The sequence below is a fragment of the Rhyacophila brunnea genome, unplaced genomic scaffold, assembly GCF_057557595.1.
Source record: "Rhyacophila brunnea isolate RB1 unplaced genomic scaffold, BYU_Rbru_1.0 scaffold_8, whole genome shotgun sequence".
Lineage (NCBI taxonomy): Eukaryota > Metazoa > Arthropoda > Insecta > Trichoptera > Rhyacophilidae > Rhyacophila > Rhyacophila brunnea.
Window position 1 is genome coordinate 1,123,752 of NW_028233350.1, and position 25,836 is coordinate 1,149,587.

The 25,836-nt window shown below is 32.2% G+C and overlaps 2 protein-coding genes across 2 annotated transcripts; both read right to left on the reverse strand.

Annotated features, from left to right (window-relative positions):
* Positions 1-1,700: 1,700 nt before the first annotated feature.
* Positions 1,701-9,602, reverse strand: LOC147063809 (trypsin-7-like). The gene is made up of 5 exons (XM_085959071.1): positions 9,590-9,602; positions 9,088-9,262; positions 6,320-6,563; positions 3,960-4,103; positions 1,701-1,850 (listed from the first exon to the last, which is right to left on the reverse strand). Exons 1-5 carry the CDS (start codon positions 9,600-9,602, stop codon positions 1,701-1,703), a joined length of 726 nt encoding a protein of 241 aa, XP_085815197.1.
* A 3,929-nt stretch (positions 9,603-13,531) lies between these two features.
* Positions 13,532-24,370, reverse strand: LOC147063810 (trypsin alpha-3-like). The gene is made up of 4 exons (XM_085959072.1): positions 24,343-24,370; positions 17,033-17,222; positions 14,241-14,244; positions 13,532-13,681 (listed from the first exon to the last, which is right to left on the reverse strand). Exons 1-4 carry the CDS (start codon positions 24,368-24,370, stop codon positions 13,532-13,534), a joined length of 372 nt encoding a protein of 123 aa, XP_085815198.1.
* Between the last annotated feature and the right edge of the window lie 1,466 nt (positions 24,371-25,836).

Here is a 25,836-nt window from a genome sequence, read left to right on the forward strand (position 1 = left end):
AATACGCTTAGCTATCTTTAAGTAGAATTGAATTCATTTTTAGTTCATTCTGTTTTGTATGAAAAGTTATTTCGATACCATTATTGGTTGTTTGGGGGCTAGCAACTAAATTATTAATTAATATATACGTGCGTTACTATGGAAATTAATATGGAATGACATTTGATTATTCTGTATTTCTATCAAGTAGCTAGTCAAGTCAAGTCAAGTTTATATGATTCAACAGAAAATTTTAAAACGTTGTATAAAAAGTTCTTTTTATCTTGTAATTATTCATAAATAAATTTTCAAATCCGCAAGTTTTACTCATTAATGTAACTTTGTTTGATTAAAGCTACGTGACTATAATTCATCCAAAAATATCACGTACCTTGTATTTATGCCACACAATATTTTTTTTGTAGTTGAACCATTATTTTATTAATGTTTTTCACGATTTGTACTCGTTATACTGTATAATTTTCTTTTCTCATATTATCTCTCGACTATGTATGATCACGATGGCCGTACGGCTTAAGCGTCAGCCTATAGTTCCAGGTTTGAATCCATAGGACTAGCACACATATTTTTTTTCAATTTATGTATGACTCAGAGCATGGACCTATTAAGTTGAGCAAGTGGCTGACATCCATTTCTCGTAAAAACAAAATCTATTAATACAACCGTCCACTGTGTAGAGGCCCATATGATCTTATTAGGATCGGACATGGTCGAATATGTATATTAATGTGAAATACCGAGATGAAACTAGTGTTAAACGATAGTAAATACAAACTTTTCACAATATGTTCATAATGATTCACTCTGCAGTTGGTAGCTATTACAATTATATTTAATTAAGTTACATTAGCGATATTAAAATTACAATACTCAGATAAACAGTAGGCAAATGATTTTTTTGAAATTCCATTCATTATAACACCCGAATTATTATTGTGACTATTTATTTTTATCTGTCTGTGCATTTGATACCTACTAAGTTTTCTTTCGCGTTACTCTTTAGATCATCATGCAGCTGATTACGCTATAATTATAAGCTTGTACGTATGCAGTTCGCCGTATCACGCTTCACCGTGAAATGTTTATCGGAAATGTATGACCGTATATTAAAGACCATCCAGCCTCTTTGGGTCGTATAGTACTGACATAAAATTCATGTTTAATAAAACACGGATTTTGTCGGTTTGCATTTTATAAGAAGCCAGTAGTAAACAAATTTTGAACGTAGCCCATATACTGGAATATTTGTCAGGTTGGGTTAGGTTTTTCATTCTTGAATTATTCATGAATTTTGCCGAAATCAGCTTTTGAGTTAATGTTCATATTGACTCTAATAAAATTGGAGACCGTGTAGCATACTGTCTTCTCTTTCTGAAAAGAAAGCTCACGGCGAGCTGTGCTACGGTGAAATGTTTTATGTATAATTTACATGTATATGTAATCATAATTATTATAGAGCCATTCTCGTCTCAATGTTTTTCAATTGTTGTGGTGGTTTTTGCGTTTAAGTTTAATTAAAAAAAACATGTATATAGTAGAACATAATATTATTTTATTTATTGAAAAAATATTGTAATGACATCAAAATAATTATAACTACTTACTATTGGCATAATTTAAGGATTTAGAATTTTTGATTATGAATGATGGTAAAATATATAGTTTAAATATGGTATTGAAAAAATATGTTGTCAAGTTGTTTATATTCCTGTGATGGAATGGATCCATTTCCTGACTGAGGCAACATTAGTATATACTCCTGGAGATCCTGGTCTTGCGCATCCTTTGCCCCATGAAATAACTCCGACTAATATCTTGTCTTGTGACACTAATGGACCACCGGAATCGCCCTGTAGAAAACAAATATTATGTTATTTATATAATATTATGTAGGTACTAAGTAATCATATTGAATATGGTAGCCATATTTACACAGAACAAATAATAATTATAAAAAATACCAAATATTTAATACATATATATTGAAGAAGATCTTTTTTTAATTCTGTATGTAAATTACCTATTAGCAAATAGAATGTGAAATCTTTAATTATATAACTTTAGAGGGAAAATGGACGAACTCAAAGACAACACAAACTAACCCGTCCCCCACCACACTCAGTCTTTATTGAGCGTATCAAAAGACCCAATATTTTGTTCGATGTAAAGCATCAAGAGTTTGTTACGCCTGATAATGCTTCAGGATCAGTTACCAAAGACTAAGGTCCCTACAAACTCAAGTGTGATTTGACTGAATTTAAATTTACTTCTTCAATAAAAAGTGCCCAAGGGAAAGAGGAAAACGGAAAACTACAAAAATGTTCACACACATTCACAAAACACACATTTCAGGATATTCCCAGAGTATTTAGTATGCATCCTGTATATATAAACCACATGGATACGTTGGTCAGGTAACAAGTCTAAGCTCGTAGAGATTGGCTGCAAATCCACCGTGGCTAGTCAAAAATTGACTGGCGTAGAGGTCAGGAGTAAGTACGTTTTTTTTTATCTCTAATTGCTATTAAACATTAGAGAAAAACAAATATATATGTCAATGCCAATTTTGCTGCTAGGTCTTTGACGTCATATCCTGCGTCATAAGACGTATTGGCTGGTTCCTTAATAATAGTTTTTGAAGTTTTGAGGCGTAGCAAGGTGATAGTCACTGACTACCACATTTTTTCCATTGAGAAGCATCGTAGATACAGAAGTCAAGCAAATATTAGCACCCTTTCATGTATATTGAAATATATTATATTTTCTGGCCAACGCGAATGGCAGCCATTTCATAATTGTGAGCACTAAAAGCCACAAACATTGGTCTCACTTGGGGCATTTAGAAAAGCGAGCATTAGAAAAAAAATCAATAGAATTGTGGAATTTCTTACAATTCATATCATTATTCCAAGAGTGTTATGTTAAAACAAGGTATTTGACAAATTACAACTATAACGAAAAACAATTTGCATTATAACTTCATTCAAACTAAGCTTTGAGAAAGATTCACGGAAATGTTTCAGAATTATAATATAATTGTCTTATAATATTATATTGCAACGATTTTTAAATCATTATTTAATTTAATTATTGTTAATATTCCGGAATAAATAAATATATATATACTAGCTTAAATCAAAGAATATAAAATGTAGACTGTAATAATTCCAAATTTGACGAGACACTGTAATCCGTATTGTTAAACGTTATTTATTTTGTAGTGAAACAAAAATAAATGATCAATGTACAAAAATCATTTTAGTCAATATTGCAATAAGTAGGCAGTTTTTTCAGATATTTTAATGCTATCCGTGCGTTATATTGTATGCATGGTAAATAATTAATTATTCACACAGTTTTTTTGCATGGTCAAAACGCACCACGAGCGTAAAACCATAGTAAATACATTTCTTTTATTAATTGAGTTAGCATTTACTTGGTAGAATTCTATATTACAAGAAATGAAACTATAAATAATATTAAATAATATTGTTCTTTGTTGGAACGAATAAGAAAATGTATTTTGTTTCTATCTATACGTATAGTATTTAAGCAAAGGCAAACGGCCTATCTGAATAGTCATGATAATGGTGTTACAGCCGAAATAGTTATCGACAAAACCTTTTTTAAAAAACCTGCATAATTTAATAATATTTATATTTTCATTTCATGCATTTCTTTTGATTATGAGATTAACCCGTATTTTTGCAAAAATATGAAAATTAGTAAATGAATATGGCACGATGTATATTATATACACCAAATATTGTCGTTTTATTTTAGTGACCCTATTTTTCTCGACTAAATGAAATCTTTAAATCCCAATATCTTCAAACTATATCATTTGCGCTTACTATGGTTAATTATTATCATGGTGCAAAATCTTCATGTACCTAGTTAATTATTTAAGTAGGTACGTTGAAAAATGGCATGTCACCATTAACGTTATTGTATCTTACTTGGCAAGTGTCTTTTCCTGAGAAGACGCCGGCGCAAATCATATTATCAGTAATTGAAAAACCGTTCAACATATTTTTGCAGTCGTTTTGGTTAAGAGACAACAAGTTCACAGCCTGGAGAGATGGTGATATATTTCCACCTTCCTGAAATCCAAAAAATAAATCAAATTATTTTATCAATTAAACAAATCTCGTGTTTCAACGATTATGATACATATTCTAACGTTTCCTATCACTCGCGGTATTACTATGGCAGTATCTGACAGGCCACAGATTTTTAACCACACGAGTTGAACGTAGAGCAAAGCTCTTACCACAATCGCTCTTATACCGATAATTTGGAGCTTAGCATTTCATAATTATTCAGACAGATTTCAGTATGTCTTTAATTTTTTAGATTATACAAATCAATCGACATTGGCTAGTAATTTGAGATTAAAGTCGGACGAGATAACTCGCGAATTTTGTATGTGCGGCCTGTAAATCACGGTCTCATAGAGCGAGATAGCTCGCTAAAGTCATAGGACTGGTTAACTACAACACTGTTAATACAAATGTTGGTATTTTTGTGCATTATTGATTTTGTAACAAGCATATTTTATAAAGGCGTTTTTCTATGTATATACTTATATTATCAACATTGATTTATGTTCATAGAAAAACGAAGGTACAGAATAGCTGATTCCATTCATTTAGCATATTCTAGTTTTTGATTGTTCGATTGTTCTTAAAATTAAAACTTATCTGCTTATTTAAAAAAAACAACAAGCTAAAATTTAAATTTATTTTTTACTTGGAAATCGAACTCAGATTTTTGTATACTACGGTATCCCATTAATATCAAAATTAACGCAAAATATATTGCAATATTATATTTATAATACATTATCTAAAAGTCTTGTGTTCTTATAAGAAGAGTATAAGGAGTTGAGGTTTTATAAGTTTCTAGATAATCTATGATTAATCGACAAGTATTGCATTATTGTTATTATTATTTCACTATTTTTTTCTGAATTTTCTATATTCTTTCTAATTGGTATTGAAAAACAACACACTTTTAAGAAATTTAAAAATCTGACAAAATATCAATTTGAGCAGCTAATACCCAACACATTGTTTATGTAAAACAATAGAAAACTAAAGTTAAAAACCAGTGTGTCTCAAGTCCAATTTTTCTGAAAATGCGTATGGTGTCATTTAAGACAATTCAAAACTGAAAAATGCTTATAACCATAAAACTGTAGGTAAGTATAATATATAGGCTTTTGTAATCCTCTGCGTAAGGCACTGGTCTTTTATCTGAGAGCTCCGGATTCGACCCGGTGAGGTCCACAATATTTATGAAATTTTATCAATGCATGTGTGTTTGTAGTTATTTCACTATACTAGTGTAACCGGGTCTCGTGGCCTGTTGTTGTGTTAAATATGAATCGTAGTAGTACGACTCCATTAAATATAAACAATTTTTTGGAATTCGGATTTCACTTTTCAGCATCTTAAAATGCTTTTCACGCTCACCAATGGCAAATTCACACTGACCATGACTATGGAACTAATTATATTTTGTGTCAGTGTGCACTTGACATCGATAAGTGTTAATAGTACCCGAAAGTGCCTAAAGCCGAAAACTGGATTATCAAAAAATCACTCGAATGAAATAGTACAAACCTAAATCTATTAGAATATATATATAAGGTAAATTAATTGCTTGTTAATTATTAACAAAATAACGATAAACTACCGTTTTTTGCTGATAAATAATGTTTCATTTAATGTAGCTACTTTGCCTGAGGAATCCTTTCTGGGGTGCAGGAGTGTAGCTAATTCATAAGAATGCCTGGTGATGTGACTTGCTATTATATGGCATGAGGAACGTCTGTCTAATTTTGTAATCAATTATACGAGCCTCCTAATTAAGGCTTCCATGCAAATACTACATTTGTCTGAACCAAATCCGGTGTGTTTATATAATAAATAAGTGGGGCTTGAAAGAATCGTCCAAATATGCTGAGATTTAAGCCACGGAGCACAAAATGGAGTCATACTAAAGATACATATATATATGTTTCCCCGGTGGAGCTTCAGCCATACACCGGAAGTTAATGTGTGTATTAATGACTCGTCAGTTTAACTGTGACCATGTCTAGTTCTTTAATTTTGTTTCTAAATGATTTTTTTTTAATATTACATGTCAAGTCTTCTAAGTGTACCTAATAGTTTTTTTTTAATAAATCATAGCCATTCAGTAAACCGATTGTTTCCTTGATCTTGAGAGTATCTAAGTTAAGTAAATAACTTCCAGGTACAGAACATGGTTAAGATTAATAAGATTGCAAAATAATGAGAAAAATATCACTTACACTTGTGGTACCCCATCCAGATGTTGTGACGAGCGTATTGGCCTTTAAACTTAGTCCAGGTGAGGCCATTGTAATCGGCTGAATTTTAGGATTGGAGAAGTCCAAATCTTCGGGTAAGTAGATCAAGGCTACATCGTTGTCAGTATTAATGTATTTGGGATGAATAATATATTGGGTGGATGATATTGCTTGTCCTTTGTGATCAGCAAAATTACTTCCTGCACGAACGGTGACGGATTGCGCACTAAAATATCATTAGCATATTATATTTATCATTATTTACGATTACACAAAAAAATATATACAAATAAATGTTTTCCCAAATTGACCATTCTTGCGGGAATTCTAGTAATATGTCGTATCTCACATTTCAATCGAAATTGATATTTTATATTAGATGTGTCATCAATGACACACAACTATTGCAATTAGTTGAAGGCGCTAAATTAATCTGTACATTTTAGGGATGATTTCGAAATTCGAGCAGATCAGTTTTCATGAGGGGAAAATCTATTTTACGTTAGGAAAATATTGCATTTTTACTGTTTGCGACATATTGTGTGTATATACCGACACACATCTTCCAGCATTTTTTTTTTAAATATTATAGTTAAAATTTTGCCGCTTCACAAATGTGTGTCCAAAAACATTTTTTTGTAACCTAGTACATATTCATACTTGCAAAAATTGCTGTACAATTGAATAATGGTTTGGTAATTGTACATTGTAAGAGTTACGCACATTAATCCAAATATAACTCAGCAGAGATAAGCATTGTTATTTCCGATAAAAACTACTTGCCACATTTTTTTTATCCGTAACAGAATACAAAATCGGTGTGTGTACTTGTGTACGCGCGTTAGAAATTATACTTCTTTGGCGTAACAAAACAAAAATAACAAGACAAAGTCGTTACCTGAGTATATTAATATTACAGTCGATTAGGTTGATGAAAACGTACGCGATTCATCTGTGACTCATATAGCACATAATAATAAAATTGTAATTTAATTATTGTATTGGACCAAAACTCATCTTTGCCGTAAAGCGGTTATAATCGATTCAGAAGTGCCCGTGATGAATTAATAAAAAATCTAATTTTAATATATTTTTTGAATTATTTACCAACTCAACATTCACAAAATTTAATTATTTATTGATATATAATTTTACTCATAAATAATACTTACATAAACATAGCCTCAAATCTTGATACACAATCTTTACAATGAACAATAAATTAACACTCCAATATAAATAAAGTTTTATGAAAATAAATTATCAGTGTAGAATGTTAGTCTCCAGAAATTTGTTTATAAACATATATATTTATTATGACACAAGATTGGTTACGTTTACAACACGTGCTGTTTACTTGTATTGAACGACTAACTAAATGATACTATGCGCATGAGCATGCACCCTGGAGACCGAAATGAATATAATTATAATAATAAATTATGTGTTGCATCGGCGCGCGTAACTTTCGTCACACACCAAACGTGTTACATCGGCGCGCGCAACTTTGGCAGACGCCAAAATACACTCTGATCTGTTTTCCCAAACTATCCAAAATAAGTATAACTTAAAAATATAAGCGTTTGATAATTGTTACCATATCGTACACCGTATTAATTTATATGACTAGCTCTAATATGCAGTTATAACAATAAAATTATTGCAATATGACTAACGCAAAATATTTATTTCTTTTTGAATAACTCAACTTACTGTTAATCATAAAATATGAAATTTGTAATTAAAAGTTAGTTATTATGCAAATAAGAATTTTACTACTGCGCCTTTAACGTTGTTCGATATTATAATATTTATTAATTTTAATAAAACACAACTAGGTACACATTTTTAAAAATGTCCCTCTGAGGCGGACGAAACCGGTACAATTATTTAATAAAAAAGTGGATTCAACACAAAAATAGTGTTATTAAAATTATTAATACAATGCATTTCTTGTATGCATTGACAATCAACAAAATAAATTATAATATATCTCGAAATGAATTTCATAATATAACTATGATGACACCAAAAGTTTATAGTAGGTATAGAATATTATAAAATCCATGCTGCGCATCTATTCAATACACAAGGGTGTTATCGAGGGTAGTTAATCATATTTATGTATTTGGGTGGTTAATTATTACAATAAGTTAACCGTCTGAACCAGCCTTGTATAAAGAATAGATGCGCTGACCATAACCGCTTGTGCTTAACACAGAAGTATTAATGACTACTAATTATTATTAGTATTTACTTTATACTCGAAGTATATATTTAATTATGTTTCTATTTCATACAACAATAGATCAATGGTAGTAGTGTATCAGTCAATGATGTTTTAATTTTTAGTTGTGCTCATAAAAATGTTCATACAAACTAAAATCGTGCAGAATCCACTTTCACTTTTGGATCACCTACATAATAGGGATTTTAAATTTAATTGGCAATCTACAATGTTGGACGGCCTGATGGGGCTGATAGCTGGTTGACTTAAGCAGCCCTTTCCTTTCGGTACACAATTAAAGACATTCCCAGAAGATATGGTTTACATTCTGTACTTTTTCGCCACATGGACAGACATGTTGGTCGGATAATAAATCCAAACTGCAAATTCGTATAGCATGTCACCAAACACTGTGTCCAGTAAAAAAAAATGATTGGTGTAGCTGTAGTTGAAAAACGTCAGTGTGGTTATATTATCTTAAAATTATATATTTTTTATAAAATACAGTGAAAAAATCACTAACTCGACTAAGCAATGTGCAGCGGTGACTACCCAGTTTTTTCCAATGATAGAACCTCCGCAAAGAGATGTTCCCTCTTTCATTGATACCATGAGTGCTACTTGGTAGGGAAAATAGGAAATGTCCACGAATTGTCCACCAACAATACGTCCACCAGAGCCTTGCGCATAGCTGCTTGCTATAATAATCAATAATAAACACATTCAATAATTAAATTCATTATTGAGCACATATAAATTGGGGGGGGGGGGTGGGGTTACTAACTGCGCGGAACTTGATCTTTCATTCATCGAATTCTGACCAATATACTCCACATATTAAGCAACATGTGAAATACGTAAATTTAATAACAACCATTCTTCCAAGATGTTATCTCGAATTTTTTTAATTTTCGCGTTTATTTTTTTTCATAAGTAGAGTCAGGATCTCTCTTTTTTCAGTTCTATATTATAAAATACGTGTGAATTAACAATTTTGAATTATGAATTATCATTATCATTATTACCTCTATAGTCCATTGTGAATATGACCGCCTCCCGAAGAGGTCTTTTTCTTAAACCTATTCAAGTATTTATAAGACTATATACAAGTAGTGAAATGATTTTACTGATTTCATAAAATAAAACATATTTTTCTTTTCCCTCTAAAAAAAATGTCAATGGATATACTAAAATTTCAGTAGGTGGAGAAACATTATCAAAAGTGGAAGTGGTCTTACAATTTATTACCTACGAGTTTTTGAAGTTCCCGTATGGTAAAAGTTGACCGGTGCTAGTACTTATCACCGTTTCCATGGGATCAACACAAAACACTTCCTTTATGCAGATGAACTAGCCATGTTATACCAAATTTGAAGTAATTGATAAACAGCTTAAAGATACATTAAGCGAGTCAAAAACATACTACGACCTCAATGAACTTAAGCTAAATCCAAGTAAAACACAAATAGCAGCGTTCCATCTCCTAAACAAAGACGCAGGGAAATTGCTTGGTGTAGTTTGGGATGGAGTACATATAGAACCCACAAACAACCCAACATACCTGGGAATCACCTTAGATCGAACGCTGTCCTATAAGCAACACTGCACTAATACTAAAATGAAGACAGCGGCAAGGAACAGTATCTTGAAAAAGTTAAGCGGTAATACGTGTGGAGATCTATCACATTCACTTGGGGTCTCAGCCCCTGCACCATGTAACTCGGTGGCCGAGTACGCCTGTCTGGTATGGCATAAGTCTGCGCACACGAGACATGTGGATACTGCGCTTGACGAACCCTGCTGGATCATGACGGGGTGTTTGAAACCTACGCTTGTTACCAAAGTTCGTCCAGCAATTGCTTTCTCTCCAATTCGATGCCAAACTGCAACTCGAGTTTAAAAAGCAGCCCAAGAGAGGGACCCGCGACACGTCATACATGGATATCAAATGTGCAAAACAAGGTTAAAATCCATAAAAAAGCTTTATGGCGACAACTATACCTCTGACCGTTCCACCCGAAGAAAATAGACTATCGGCACCATGAAAGGCGAACCTAGCCTTCGAGAGTCTCAAAGAATTAGAAAATAGTGTCTCGACAAACACTGAATTTTTGTGTCACATGTATGCATTCTCTTAACTTTAAAAATATGGTTTCTTCCAATAAAATTTAAGAATAATCTTTGGATATACTAGTATGTCGTAATTATTATTAAGGTAAGTATGCATTATTTACCCGATAAACTTGCAATAACTGCAAGTAAGAAGAAAAACCGTGTCATCACTCGAGAGCTAATTTGTTCCCTGCGATTAGAACTGTCGTCGCGTCAAATACTAATATTAAACTAACGTATTTTTATACGTAAATGCATTATTTGGCTTTCATCAATAAAATACTTCAGCAGGTTGTTAATCTGATTGAATTTCATGCAGTTTAAAAAAAAATGCAATAAAAATCTTATCACGAAGGTTGGCCGTTCTTTTCAAAACATTTATGATTGGATTGTTTCCGATTGTGCGCTCCACGATACAGTTTTTTTAATACTCAATATAGGGCAGCCGTACCACAAGAAATCATTTACATTGTTGGCTTAAAAATCTAGAGTGGGTCCTAGTTTTTCTTTTTTCATCTTCCCCTTTCCTGGGTCAGTATTCTACATGTATCTGCATAAGTCATTCTTGAACCTTTGTTGATTGCCTGTTATCAACCCTATTGATCTGCATACTGTACAAGTACGCGGCACATTGAGAATACTCCTTACTCCACACCACATTACTGCCTCAATGGTGAAAAACTATTTCTGAAGAAGCGGATTATCCGTTTCTAATGACGCTGGATGCGTTGTTTAACACGTCATGACAAATAAAAAAAATATGATTCAACCCCAAAATTCAAATGGAGATGACCGCTTTGATTTAGGACCATTACAACAGTTAAATCTTGTCTGGCTATGATTCGCAGGCAGGTTCTATGACCTTGGTCTTGTTCAGTGGCGCACCCAGGATTTAATATTGGGGGGAGCCCAAGGAGGAGAATGTAAATTAGTCCCAGAGGCTCTTTTTCTTCTTCACAGCCTAACTTCTCGTTTATCGGTCGTTTGTCTATTGCACTCTGTGTACCTACACCATGGTCCCCACATCCTGAAACGGGCCCTCAGGCTAGGATATTTGGCTTGCCCTATACCTACCGCTAAGATTAAAGGCAGTGTGAAACACTACATTAACGTTTTTCAAATTGTGTTTAGTTCAAATTAAGGGTAATATACAGTGAATTATTGGCGATTTTTAATACATCTACTTTAATAATGGAGCTGTCGAGTATCGACACATAATAATCAAAAAATATAATGCACAATTATATAAGCAATTGAAAATATTCATGTTCATGAAGTATAATAGCGCCGCAGGCGATTTTTTTTACTATTAAAGCTAATTTATGATGTGTGTTTATCTCACTTATCTGGTCAACCCGACACGCCGGGCCCCCCACAGCTTGGGCCCCCAGGCTAGAGCCCTGTCAGCCCTTCCCAGCCATGACCTACACCACTCCGGAATTCGGGTGGACACCGAGAATTTTTTGACAGTTCCATTAGGGATTGGGTTTCAAAATTTTTGTGTTAGTAATTAAAATCGAAGAAATTTTTCTAAAAAGGATGCTGGAGAATTAATACAAATCATTTTTTTGCCGTTTTTTATTTGTCTAAGCCCAAAGGTATAGTTTATTGGCTTTCAATTTCAATGTTTAAAATCATTCTGGGCCAGGGCCCCTTGCCCCCCCCCTGGGTGCGCCACTGGTCTTGTTACCTGTGCGACATGTTCAGAAAAATATAAGATGTAAACCACATCTTCATATTAAGGAAATGGTAGATCTGCGCAAGTCAGTTCAACCAGCTGTTGACCCCATCGGACTATCCGACCTGGTCGACATAAATGCCAATTTTGTTGCTTTAAAACAATTTGCGGCGTCATACTGCCGAAGTAAAATTTTTTGGGTAGTTTTGTATTTACTTTTGTTACTTATTACATTTTTTAATTTTGCTTGTAGGTACGTGCTCCTCTCTTCCATAAAAGGGTTAACTGTCAAACTGAGCTGTGAACTTGTGCTCAATTTTTGACATTTTTATGATCAGTATAGTCTGGTAAATCATCATCAATAGGGTCACAATTAAACAACATACATCGAAGCATGTCATTGTGTCTTAATATATTATAATATACAGTATGTATATTGACTTGTACTAAAATTCAAATTCAAATTCAATTTTTTCTAAACATACCTATAGTGAACATTACAAATTATTAGTTTAAGACGTTCACAACATGACATTTAGAAACAAACAAATATTATTAAAACAGTAATATATAAAAAATAGATCAGTACTAAGTTATTAAATAGTATAAAAGTGTAAATACAAAAAAATATAAATTATATAGGTACAAGGAAGAACACCGGATGAGTTAAGCATACCATATTTTAAGAATCTATAATATTACTGTTATTAATATTATTATATAACTGATTCTCCCGATTTATAAGATAGTTATCAATGACACAGTGAGTACACACAATATGTAGGTAATGTAAAATAAAATTCAACAAACTAAATTACGCAAATTATTATTTTATCAGTGATATAGAAATCAATGTACCTATTATGTGTTTTTGTGGTAATAATGAAAATATGATGTATTTTGTTATCAATAAAAACAAACATTTTATTTTTGTTGAATTATGTACATATCTAACAAAAATCCATACATAATCATATTTTATAATACCTAATATGATATTTTAAATATTAATATCGATATATTGCATTGTTAATAATAATTCCATGTAGGCACTAAATGGCTAGTTGCTACGTTGTAAATATTATCACATTGTGTTTTACTTGTTAATAAATTTGTATTGTACATGCATTAGTATTTTTAATCACTTAAAACTCTCGTTTTATTGAACAAGTCATTATTAAATTCCCGTGGTTTCTTGAATCCAGGACCTTAATGTTCCAATATCAGCATATACTCCTGGATAAACTGGACGAGCACAGCCTAATCCAAAAGATACAACACCAACTTGAGTACCATCAGCAAGCATCAGTGGACCACCGGAATCACCCTGTAGATTAAAGAACAATATTTAATTTGACGTGCATATTTTTTTAATAAAACAATCAAATAAACATTTTAGTCATGGAAAATTTTCATAAATATTGATTATTTCTTTTAAAATTGCCATACCAATTATTTCCGCATCTAAATCACTAAATTTAAACTTGAATTATAAATTAATATGCACGAAATTGATCCAATTTTTTATTGTACCTATGTCCTTATATAATATGTTATTTAAAGCAGTGTTATTCAAAGTGTACGCTGTGACTCTCTTCTCAAGGCTCTTTACAAATATAATAATTCCACAAAATCTTGATGCACGGTCACAACGATCAATTTCCATTGCTTAGCTTGCTATTTTATTCAGATTATAAGAGATTACATCTTTAGTTATAGTAATTGTTGACCATTCCGAAGATGGTTATCTCGAAATCAAAATGCTCAATAAATTTTTAAAACCTGCTCTGGACATTTAAAAAACCCTATCATTAAAGGACATTCCGTTCTATCACACCTTGATGTTATTAAATATAGTTTGAAAATAAAATTATATTTTTAAATACCTCCCTAGTAGAAATGAAGAGTAATCCTGACAATGGTTAGTAATTAATATGATTCAGTACTTATTTTTACAATAAAAAAGCCGATTGCACTTAATGAAATTAATGGGAAAATCTTTTACGTCTGATTCAAAGACATACAATTTAGACTGATAGTTCAGAAAAGCTATTGAAAAGTCACAAATTTGCTTATAACGGATTAAATTAGGGTACCGTAAAACGAAAATATTTGAAAATAAAATGCCTTTGTTGCACCGTACCTATCTATCTATATTATTATAATAATATACAACTAGTATTTTACGAAAGAAAATAGAATATCCACAAAATAATAGATTCATCAACAGTGTTCGGTTTTTTAAACACAAATTTCACTTTTCAGAATTTCAGACAAATATTACAAAGTATATTATATTTTATTCCACCAGACAAAAGTAAGTATATGGTCAGCACATGCGATCAGGTACCGCTGCAGAATATAGACATAGGACAGCCTAAATATCCAAAATAAGACAGCAGAGGAGATAAAAATCCACCTTACCTCCGGGAATAAATGCTGGCATATTTGCAAGCGACTGTGGGGGTCGAAAATTCTAGGCCGAAGAAGTAAACTTCTCGTATATACAACAATTATAAGGCCAGTGGTCACTTATGGCTGTGAGATTTTGTGCTTAACTCAAAACGAGGAAAATAAATTAGCTGCCTTCGAGCGCAAAATTCTCCGAAAAATCTTTGGACGTTGGAAAATGGGAACTACAGAATAAAAATGAACCACGAGTTAGAAGAGTTGATTACACAGCAAACAATTGTAAAAAACAATCGTAAGTCCCAAAAACTACGATGGGCGAGACATGTGGAGAGAATGCCTGAAGTTAGAGCGCCAAGGATCATGACAAAGTGGCTACCCCAACGGAAGAGACCCAGAGGCCGTCCACGATGGCCGAGGGCTACCATGTCAGCTTATAATATTTATAAATTTACATGTCGTTGAACAATGTGTATTTGTATCTAAAGTATGTAGCTAATATATTGATCAAGTGGCTGTCATCAATATTTATGGTAAAAAACAAAAATTTCTTAATCTAAGGCGACTCTGTGGAGGTACATACTTAATAATATAATCTTCTTTGAATTGAAGATGGAATTAAAAAAAAATACTTAAAAAATGTTTACCTGACAGGAACTTTTACCACCTTGAGTATATCCAGCACATATCATACGGTCAGTGATTTTTACAGAGATTCTCTGATAAGCCGAATTGCATGTTTTCTATCCAAAACTGGTAATATTACATCACGTAAAGTGTATGATATTTTCCCCTTTTCCTGAATAAATATTAAAATACATTTCAATCAAAACGTAAAATATACCTATTCATAAATATTATTGTCATAGTAAACCAATCAGTAGAAAATTACGTTACGCCATTGTAAGGCCATCCGCACACGTGGAAACTAAAATCTGACGAACCGGTTGGTGATAGATTTCATAAACTGGGCAGTGACTGATACCTCGCACATGACCCTACTGAAACCTAATTAATAATCTCATAAACTTAAACTGTCAAACCCGTTGTCTTTCTTACTTCATTCTAAGCCTTTTCCGCAATATCTTTACGGGAATATCCTGGCAGCCTGTAATTATACAGGCAGAAGTATTTCTCAATATCTGCCACATATTTAAAATTAAAAATAGGTTCCCCCATTTTTAAATTTTGACGTCTTGACTTGTTATTGCTTGTTTTTTCAGTTCAGTGCTACCAATTTTGGGAAGAAAATATGATTTTTCATCGAATCTACTGATACCACAGTTTAATGGGTGACTGGCAACTGAGAGACTAGCATGTCGCGTCTCCTCGGTTTCAGTTGCGGACGATTTGAAACTGAGAGATTCAGTCTTGCCATCAGCGAGCCGCCATTGAAATACATTAGCTAGATACTGAAGTTTCAGTCTCGTCTTTTTTGAGTATTCATATGATCGGCTAGCCTTACGAACATAGCACATAGTGTCTAAAACTAAATAAAAATATATGTAAATTGCTTGAACTGACTCGGCCACATACATAGAATGCCGGGTAACTACCAGAAAAGTAGGTCATGAAACAAGAGAAGACCTGGAAGAACAAATCTGAAATAACTGAACAGCATGACGTAGGATTAAATGATGCTTGGTCAGCGCATTACATCCTCAAAACTGGAGAAAGTTTTGGAAGACACTAAGATCCGCTAAAATTATAGTGACAGAAATGTTGATGATATTATTACAATGTTAAATTAGTTACCCTTTTAGTACCCCATCCACATACAGTAACTTTAGTTTTCGATGCAACGTTTGTGTTCGCAGCCAATTTTATCACTTTGACAGTAGAATTGTTCAAGGTTATTTTGGTAGGGATGTTTATGACGCCTATATCGTAGTCATGTTTTTGCCAGTTGTAACTGGGATGCATTTTGTAAGAACTGGTGCGGTAGATGGCACCTCCACTGTTTAGTTTAGTACTTCCTGTACGAATAGTTATATTTTTGATCCTGTTAAAAATATGGATAATTATTTTTTTCGCTTTCAAAAAACTTCTAAATAATAAACGAAAATTAAAATATGATAAAATAACGATATTTTCAATTTGAAATGAAACACGATGGTCATTCATTTCTGTATGGTAAAAGCATGGCACAATTAAATATGAACAATGATAATATTATAATGGAAGTCTTTAAAAAAAGCAAGTGTTTTTCAAATTTATCATTAATATCAAGAATGTCTTATGAAGATAGAAAGTTTGTCAAAAATCTTACTCTTTCAAGCAGTGCGCTGCCGTAAGTATCCATTGATCGCTGATGATTGTACCTCCACAAATGAAAGACTTATTACCATTGTTGGTTATTAGAGAAACCTGGTAAGGATGCTTCTCGATTGTCGTCTCTTGACCACCAACAATCCTTTCTTCTTGGTAATTGTTGCTATGTTGCTCATCATTTTGAAAACCTTCAAAAAAATATAACAGATAAGTTAAGCTTGAGGTTTGCATTGAAAAAAAAAACAAAAATATTGTACCTATGAAGTGTTATAAGATATATTTGATTAATAGTTTATGACATTACAAAAGGTGGTGCCAAAAAGGGAGATGTTTTTGTACTGGTAAATCCCAGACAAGCAGATCAACTTCGTTACAGGTAAGGTTACCCGCGAACAGATATGTAATTTATAGATTTAATAGGTAACTGTTGATAGTATCCTTTAGACATTGCACGGTAATACTATGGCTATGGCTCTCGTGGTGCGGTGAATAAGATGCTGGCCTTTCATCTGGGAGCCCCGGGTTCAAATGTTATTAGGCGTCTAGGTGTAGAATATTATATTATATGTATATTATATATATTGAAAATAAAATATACGGTTGGCAACACTAACAGGATGTGACATTTATTTTTTTTCCTCACTGTGCTTATTGTATTGATATCACAATATATTATATAATATTTGACCTAATAAAAGCATGAAAATATAATTAATTATATTTTCATTTCTTGTAAAAAGGAATTCTACAAAGTAAATGCTAACTCAATTAATAATGAAAGCATATTTTTATTCAGAATATCTCAATAATCACGAAATGTTAGATGCATTTAAGGTTAAAAAGAAATTCTTCAAGGCTACACACTCTACTTACTTATTTTTATAGTACCTTATGAATGAATTATCGACAAAGTTGTAAAGGAGGTTTTATGATTGGGTTCAATATAATATCCAACTTACGACTACAGTAGGTAATCACAACTAGCACAAAATACACATGTGAGCGCATTGAAACAGTTCGAAATTGGGCTTTTGCATCATTGAATCTAAAACAAAATAAATGATTGTCAATCGCGCTGATAAGTCGGTCTACACTGATAAAACTAAATCATCCAACAGCTTTATATACATTTGCATAAGCCTTATTGAATCCAATGGCTGAGGATATGAAAATAAAATTGCCAAATAATTATTGCGAATTCCAAAAATTAAAAGGAACATAGCACCATAAACATTACTAAACCAAATCCATATGCAGAACGATTTTTCTCAATTTTCTTATACGATGGTAACCTTGAAATTCTTCAAGGTTCAGAGAAATAAAATTGAAAAGTTTCAGATGTGTGGTGTTGTCATCATTTAATGGATGCCCATGTGCAACACAGTCTCCGTATTAAGTAGAGATTCGAGAGGGTTAAAAAGTATAATCACTGGTAGCGTCAAACAGAGAAGATCTCATGCCTTACAAATGGAGCGATATCAATAATTTGTAATGTTCATTATATATACAAAAATAAATAAAATTTGAGTTTGAATCACTAATTTAGAGACTATGGTTGATGATTAAAGCGATAAGATTATGGTAAGATTGCTCAAGATAGAAATCGATATTGTAAAACCCTTTAGTTTAAGGAGGAGAGGCATGCCAACATAGAACCTAGCGGAAAAATACGAAGCTTGGAATTTGAGATTTTTTTTTGATAATTTATAATTTGATAATTTTGATATTTTTTAATTTATCTGAAATATGTATCTGAAAACATTAAAAAGATTTTTATTTTTTTTTCAATTTAAAGATAAACTTACAATTATAATGTATGTAATAAAATGTCAATTCGTTGCAGGGTCACATCTTATAATTACATCATATTTTATGATCATATTTATTATTAAAATTTAGTTTATTAAGTTTTCAATTTTTCGTCGTTTAGATTATGACTAATTCATCGTTTTATTATTTTAATATTTACTTTAAAAAACATCAATTTTTATAAAAATACTAGCTGAAGTACCCGGCTTCGCACAGGGTCGCTTCGTGGTTTTATTTATCTTAGATATTTAAAAAATAATAAGAGGTAATTATTTTTTTAATATTAAAATATCTGTGTAATACAATATATCAATATGAAAATAATTCTAATAGGAGTAAAGGTCAAACAAAAGAACACTTAATTAAAATCGAATCCAAAATACGCAAACGTTATTAATGTTATTAATATGCACTAACAAACCAAAATTGGATTAAACGAACTTTGTATTTTATATAATACTAATTTAGAAACCTTTGCAGGTGTGCGCACAACAACTTACAAAAATTTCATCGCAATCAGATGAATGGTATAAGAACGCATACGAATAGAAGAAGATAGAATAGATGAAAAAGAAGAAGAAATGGTTGCCTCAATTCAGAAACCTTGGCGGGCGTGAGCACAATACTTGATCAAAATTTCATTGCAATCGGATGAATGGTATAGGAACGCATACGAATAGAAGAAGAAGAAGATGGTTGTACTAATTCAAAAACCTTTGCGGGCGTGCGCACAACAACTGGTCAAAATGTCATCGCAATCGGATGAATAGTATAAGAACGCACACGAATAGAAGAAGATAGAATTGAAGAAAAAGATGAAGAAAATAGTTTTATCAATTCATTAACCTTTGCGGGCGTGAGCACAACACTTGATCAAAATTTCATTGCAATCAGATGAATGGTATAGGAACGCATACGAATAGAAGAAGATAGAATATAAGAAGAAGATGGTTGTACTAATTCAGAAATCTTCGCGGGTGTTGGCACAATTACTGACTAAAGTTTCATTGCAATCGGATGAATGATATAGGGACCATACGAATAAAAGAAGAAATAATGAAGAAGAAGAAGAAGAAGACGATGGTTGTACTAAATCAGAAACCTTTACGGGTGTTACCACAAAAACTGATAAAGGTTTCATCGCAATCGGATGAATGGAATAGGAACTCATACAAATAGAAGACTATAGAATAGAAGAAGAAGATGGTCGTACTAATTCAGAAACCTTTGCGGGTGTTATCACAACAACTGACGAAGGTTTCATCGCAATCGGATGAATGGTATAGGAACCATACGAATAAAAGAAGATATAATGAAGAAGACGAAGAAAATGTTTGTACAAATTCATAAACCTTTGCGGGTGTTGGCACAACCACTGACGAAAGTTTCATCGCAATCGGATGAATGATATAGGGATCATACGAATAAAAGAAGAAATAATGAAGAAGAAGAAGAAGATGGTTGTACTAATTCAGAAACCTTTACGGGTGTTACCACAAAAACTGATGAAGGTTTCATCGCAATCGGATGAATGATATAGGGACCATACGAATAAAAGAAGAAATAATTAAGAAAAAGAAGAAGAAGAAGAAGAAGATGGTTATACTAATTCAGAAACCTTTACGGGTGTTACCACAAAAACTGATGAAGGTTTCATCGCAATCGGATGAATGGAATAGGAACTCATACAAATAGAAGAATATAGAATAGAAGAAGAAGATAGTCGTACTAATTTAGAAACCTTTGCGGGTGTTATCACAACAACTGACGAAGGTTTCATCGCAATCGGATGAATGGTATAGGAACTATATGAATAAAAGAAGATATAATGAAGAAGACGAAGAAAATGTTTGTACAAATTCATAAACCTTTGCGGATGTTGGCACAACCACTGACGAAAGTTTCATCGCAATCGGATGAATGATATAGGGATCATACGAATAAAAGAAGAAATAATGAAGAAGAAGAAGAAGATGGTTGTACTAATTCAGAAACCTTTACGGGTGTTACCACAAAAACTGATGAAGGTTTCATCGCAATCGGATGAATGATATAGGAACCATACGAATAAAAGAATACATATATAATTAAGAAGAAGAAGAAGATGGTTGTACAAATTCAGAAACCTTCGCGGGTGTTGGCACAACCACTGACGATCGGAATCGGATGAATGATATAGGGACCATACGAATAAAAGAAGATATAATGAAGAAGAAGAAGAAGATGGTTGTACTAATTCAGAAACCTTTACGGGTGTTACCACAACAACTTATGAAGGTTTCATAGCAATCGGATGAATGATATAGGAACCATACGAATAAAAGAAGATAGAATGAAGAAAAAGAAGAAGATGGTTGTACTAATTCAGAAACCTTTACGGGTGTTACCACAACAACCGATGAAAGTTTCATCGCAATCGAATGAATGGTATAGGAACAATACGAATAAAAGAAGATAGAATGAAGAAGAAGAAGAAAATAATGATTTTTCTAATTTAGAAACCTTCATGGGTGTGCATACAACCACTTACAAAAATTTCATCGCAATCGGATGAATGATATAGGAACCATACGAATAAAAGAAGATAGAATGAAGAAAAAGAAGAAGATGGTTGTACTAATTCAGAAACCTTTACGGGTGTTACCACAACAACCGATGAAAGTTTCATCGCAATCGAATGAATGGTATAGGAACAATACGAATAAAAGAAGATAGAATGAAGAAGAAGAAGAAAATAATGATTTTTCTAATTCAGAAACCTTCATGGGTATGCATACAACCACTTACCAAAATTTCATCGCAATCGGATGAATGGTATAGGAACGCATACGGGACAGACACACAGACAGACAGACATACAGACAGACAGACATTCATTTTTATATATTAGTATAGCCTATACTCTTCGCGAAAGTGCAAGCAATAAGTTGACAAAGTTTTATCGCAATCGGATGAACGGTATGGCAGTGCATTCAAAACGAACAAACAAACAAACAAACCCACAAACAAATATTATTTTTTATTTATTAGATAAATGTGTATAACTTGAAATCCTTTTTATTATTATATAAACTCAACTTGTGTAATTCAATACAGGCATTATGAATGTACGTATATTAAAAAGGTTAAATTAGGTTTAAAGAAACCAAACAATTATAATACTATCAGCGCATCTATTATATACACGATACTGCTATCGGCAGCTATCAAGGGTAGTTTTTTTATATGTTTGTATCGAAGTATTATAATTGTTACAATCTGTTAACCGTCTAAACAGTCAAAACTTTCTATCTCGCTCTAAAATTTAGCATAGACAAGAGAGGTGCAGGCTGTCAACACATACTTTATACTTCGATACAAAAATATGAAAACTACTTTTGATAGCTGCCGACAGCGGCCGATAGCAGTCTTGTGTATAGAATAGATGCGCAGGAATTAGAAATAAACTGTCAAAATCTATATAAGTAATATTATTAGATATCTTAAAAATTAATCGGAGTTAATTTGATTTGATAACAATATATTAAAAATACCATAAACACAACTCAACAGAACCGAGACCACTAACAAACGAAACATTGTTGGCTAATAATTTGTATACATACAAAAAATGTATTTAAATGACATCGAAGGTAGTTTACTGTACTCTATGAACAATAATTATTAAGGTATCCTTGAAAAGATACTGTAAAATGCATAACAATAATTATAAATACAAGTACCAATTTCTTATAATTATGCTTAGGTAGGTGGAAAACATTTTTTTTTGTAAATGAATTTCTTAATTTAAATAAAATACAATCAATAGCACCCAATCTATATACTATATCAACATCGGCCTTGGTCAACTGGAGATTGTTATCGAGAATTATTGAGACATTATAAGAAATCTTGATTCTTGTATCTTGAGAAACTGTTTATGAGATTCTGGAAAATTATAGAGTAGAGTATTTTATAATCTCAAGAGCACTATGGTCATAAGAATCGAAAACGTCTTTTGTCCGGTTTAACAAGGTCGCACATTGAAAATCGTCTCGACTGGGAAATGATCATAAATCAAAATCGGGCGTAATGTTGCAACTGTATTTCATGCGCACAAGCGAGGACATACCGGGACGGTGATGTCACGTGGCTAGCAGAAACGAAATAAAAAGTAGCTTCTGCACATTCGCCGTTAAATTTTGGAATTATATTATCTATGCCCCATGATTAGTAAACTTTATTGCATGCGACATTGTTTTTTTTTTTTTTAAACTAAAATGTCGCATTTTAGCTGTGTGCGAACGTACATTAAGTAACAAGCGTTTTAGAACTATCAACAAAATCATTCAGACATATTCGACATGTTGTAGTCGTTATATAATATATATATATACATATATATATATCAATGTGACGGTAAATGTCGAGTGGCAAACCAGACCGAATATCGAACTACTCGTATCTGCGGGTCTATTCTATACAAAAGGCTGCTTTCGTCCGCTAAAACCGCTAACTAGGGTATGTTTGTATCAAATTATTAACACGTATTGTAACAATTATAATTAGCCGGTATTAATTGTTGCAATAAATGATATATTTTAACGGCATGCCCTCTGCCTGTGCTAAAATTTAGAGCATGAGCGATAGAGAGAGAGCGAGAGAGAGACAGTTTCGACTTATTAACTGATTACAATACAATTACAATTATAATATTTCAATATAAAATGTATGTAACAAAACTAACACATTATCACGTTAGCACGTTAGCGGTCGATAGTCGCCTTTTGTATAGAATAGACCCGATCTTGTGCGAAATTTGACACTAAGGCCAAATAATATATTGTTTTAAAAATACCTGAGAGCATCAAGATTTCTTAAAGTAGTTTATCGGGAGTTTTCATTTAATATTTTATTATCTCTTTATTCTATTCTCTCTCTGCCCCCATATTCAAAAGTAATTACCCTATATGGCAAAAAAAACTTAAAATGCTTCTTTTAAAAATTACTGGCGTACATCCATTTAATTTAACCGGGTTTTGGTTGGTGGGAATATTATAAGTGACAGATCTTTTGTTATACATTGGGTTATAGAGTATGTTCCGATGATAATAATCACCTAACATTGTTTTTTGAAAAAAATGTTTAGGTAGTACAATTTAATAACTTACTAATTGGTACCCAGGTATTATTATCTGCTGTCGGACACTTAATTAGTATAGCCGTTAATAATAATTAGCGCAATCACAGTAAATAAGGGGTGTATAGCTATGTATATAGAAGCGAGTAAATGCACAATATTAAATTATTCATTATATGATAGGTACTTAAACTATCACTTAGGTATCACTTTTAAAAAGTTACATTTGACTTTCTGTGGTGTTCCTTGGGGCTCAAAATTTAGGCCTAGGTATTTATTATTGTTTATGGTTATTACAAAAGTCATGGCAACTGATTAAAATTACCTTAATGGCTGGGACATGTGTTTCTGATACCGCCAAAGAGTGCGACCCTTCATACCCTTGTAGCACAGCCTCAAGAATTCCATCGTCGTGGGCTGCCCTCTCTCACCCTGTAGCAGTGCTACAAAAACGATCTACGCACTGCAGGTCTAGAATGGCGGGAAGCGCAAGAATTGGCGATATAACAGGTTGAAAAAAGAAGAATTTTGTTGATCGTTGATAACGAATAGACGAAGCGCCTAGTTTCAAATACCTTTGAACGGTTTTTGAACAATTTTAATTTAGATTATATGTATTCAGATGAATATTATTGTTACCAGATGGTCAAAGACGGCCGTGTTCTTGGCACGGAATGTGTTAAGTCAAGTCCTTGCTAAGAACACGCCAAGCGTATTGCCATTAGATACTTTCACTGCTGACATGTTAATTACCAAATTTAATTATCATGCTTAATGCTACACGCCAGGCGTGTCTTTAACACTGACCGAGTTGTGGTAATTAACTAGTCAGCAGTGAATGAGTAAAACGCCAAAAACCGTCAATACGTAGATATGATCAAAATTTATGGTAAATTTTAAAACCCGCTAAAATGGTTGTGTATACTTTTAAAATATCCCTAAAATGGATAAGCCAAAATACTCTCTAGAATATACGAATTAAATAATAAATACATAAAGTTCACAGATTTAATAGATATGATTTTTCTCATTTTTCTCAAAACTACCTAAAATCGTTATAGGGGGTTTTGAAACTAGGCTCTTTGACAATCGCAGGGTTTCGAGACAATTTTTTAGATATAAATGTATAATTAATAAAAAATACGTATAATGTGAAAGATAAAAATAATTTTGTGAATGAAGTCTAGTCAAATGTTGCATCAAACTATTGAAAAATTAAATTTTGTTATTTTGTTATCGCAATTTTATGGTATCAGTATTATTCATATTTAAATGTGCTAATTAAATATTAATTAAAGGGTCTGCAGTGAATGGGTATTAATTAAAATATGACAGCAATATCTTTTCTAATGATTAAGTATTTATCTAGTTGCATATTAAGGTATCTAGTTTATTCAATTTGAAAACATTATTTCATTAGGAAAATAAATTATTTAAAGTGATGATAAAAAAGTACCTATGTTTTGATTTGATGTAAAAAAACCTTATTTAAAATATTGACGAATGCTTAAATTCTTATATTTGTATGCACCATATCACGACTTTTAAACAGCCATAACAAAATGAAATTTAATATTAATTATACGTAATTTTAGCTCATTTTTTAAAACTTCAAATGTGCAAATTGTGGTAAAATTATCCTGCGAATATCTTGAGAATAACCTTGTTAAATCGTCATATTGTTGCTATTTGTAGCTCTTGTTGTAGCTCGTAGCTGTAGTTGTAGTTGCTATTGTAGCTCTTGAGAATTATTATATTTTTGTTAGGATAATATACTTAGCATCATGGTATATGTTAAAGTATGACATTATGGTCAAAAAGTTTTCGAAGGAAAATTTAAAACTTCTTTACCTGAGACTATGCAGATACTATTC